Below are 2250 nucleotides of genomic sequence, written 5' to 3' on the forward strand. Positions count from 1 at the left end.
GTAGAAGTATAACATATGTGACCATCAAAGCACAAACAAGGGAGGACGAATGGAGCTATACTGGAACACAATGTCTGTATTTTCCACGAAATAAGTTAGTATTAATCCAGTACAGATTGTATTAAACTAAGATGTACAGTTTAACCCTTGGAGCAATCAATAATAAAATAACTCAAAAACACAGTTCTAAAAAAAGAAACAAAGAATTAAAATGTATACAAGAAAATATAATTTAACACAGTAAGAAAGCAGTAAAAGATAAAGAGAGGAAAAAAGATACGAGATATAGTGAAAATAGCAAAGTAGCAGACACAAAGCCAAGCATATGAATAACTGTATTAAATGTGAGTGGACTGAACATTTCAGTTAAAATGTAGAAATTGTCAGGCCAGATTTTATCATTTTTAAAATGATAACTCATGCAAACAGTAAATAAAAGTGGGCCAAAGTGGCTATACCAGTATCAGGCAAATAGACCCTAAGACAAAAATATTACCAGAGAAAAAGAGACATTTAGTAATGATAAAGTTCTATTCATTTGGACGATGTAATAATTATAAAAGTATATACACTTAACAACCAATCCTCAAGATACATGAAGCAAAAGCTGACACACTTGAAAGGAAAAATACCCAATCCAACAAAATCGTTGAAGACTGCAATACCCTTCTCTCAATCACTGAAAGAAGAGTTTCACAGAATATCAGAGGTAATGTGCAAGAGAAAAACAGAACTGTTAACAAGCAGGACAAATCTGACACTCATAGAATGCTCCACATAACAGCAGCAGAATACACATCACAAGTAGAATATTCTCCAAGACAGATCAAATGCTAGACCATAAAACAAGTCTTAAAAAAATTAAAAGGACTGCAATTGTGCAACATATGTCCTGTGACCACAAGTGAATTAAATAAGTCAAAAACATAAAGAAACACGGGCAATCCACCAATATTTGGAACCTTCAAAACATACTTTGAAATAACCCATAAGTCAAAAAAAGAAATTATATGGAAAATTAGAAAATATTTCTAGCTTAATGAAAATGAAAGCACATTACATGTTAAACTGAAGAAATGCAGAGAAGTGGTGCTGGGGGAACAGTTTGAGGAATACTATCTTTCTGTGTTACTAAATCTTTCTGTTTGAGGAGGACACGAGTTTGTAAATGAAGTCTCAAGATTTAAAAGTATTGTGAGTAATTTTGTAACAACAATTGTAACGGAAACCATACATATTACTGATGTAGTCTTTTCCGTGATAACAGAAATTGTACTTAAATATTACACAAAATGAAACAGATCCAGGTCACACTACCTCGTAAACTTGCTGTTATAAGTAATTTAGCTCCAGACTCAATTTACAGCAAATTATATTTTATAGAAAATGAAATTAGAATGAGTTTACAAATCACAAACATAATTCATGAAAAAAAAAAATAAGCAGTGCTATCAGAAATCTCTTAGAGGCTAAGGTAAAGCTGGTTAACTTAAAATAGTACAATTACAACCTCCACTGTTTTCCACTTAGAGAATATGAGGAAAGATTTATAGATGTAGCCTTTCTTCATTCACCAAACAAAATATGAAATATGAAATCAGGTAAAATGCCACATGGCAAAAGTTCTAAAATCTTACCTCCATCAGAACAAAGAGCGCCGCAAAAAACAGAAGCGTTGCCCATTCCACTCTGTGTAGAATTATCTCAAAATCATGAATATCAGCTAAAATTAGCAACCAGATGGCACCCAGGATAGCAATCCATCCTGCAAATAAGTAAACAGACATGGAGATACAGTTCCACTGTTAACATACCAATTCTTTTTTTATCTTCTGGTTGCCTTTTTCTTTATCAAGAATAATTGTCACACTACAAACTGCATATATTTAAAATGCATATAATTTCTATTTGGATATATGTATACTCATGAAACCAACACTGTAATCAAGATAATGAACACGGCCACTGACCCTAGGAGTTTATTCATGCCTGTGCTCTTGTACCTCCTCTAGCTCCTCTTGTCAACCCCCACACTCCCAGCAAGCCTTCTTCTCTTTTCTTTCACTATAGATGGGTTTACATTTTCTATAAATGCAGGTTTTCTGTAAATTACACCATTGTTTTTTGTTGTTGTTTTGGGGGTTTTCTTGAGACATAGTTTTGCTCTGTCGCCCAGGTTGGGCTGCAGTTCGACTCACTGCAACCTCCACCTCCCGGGCCCAAGCTGGGGAGCCTCAGCCTTCCAAGTAG

The 2250-nt window shown here is 34.2% G+C and overlaps 1 protein-coding gene across 1 annotated transcript in view; it reads right to left on the minus strand.

Moving 5' to 3' along the window:
- Positions 1–2250, minus strand: part of OCA2 (oculocutaneous albinism II) — a 364145-nt gene that overhangs the window by 176278 nt on the left and 185617 nt on the right. Inside the window, 1 exon segment of the mRNA XM_011981483.1 lies at positions 1638–1765. Within this exon segment, the coding sequence (XP_011836873.1) occupies positions 1638–1765 (128 nt within the window).

This window comes from Mandrillus leucophaeus, unplaced genomic scaffold (assembly GCF_000951045.1).
Source record: "Mandrillus leucophaeus isolate KB7577 unplaced genomic scaffold, Mleu.le_1.0 Scaffold227, whole genome shotgun sequence".
NCBI lineage: Eukaryota > Metazoa > Chordata > Mammalia > Primates > Cercopithecidae > Mandrillus > Mandrillus leucophaeus.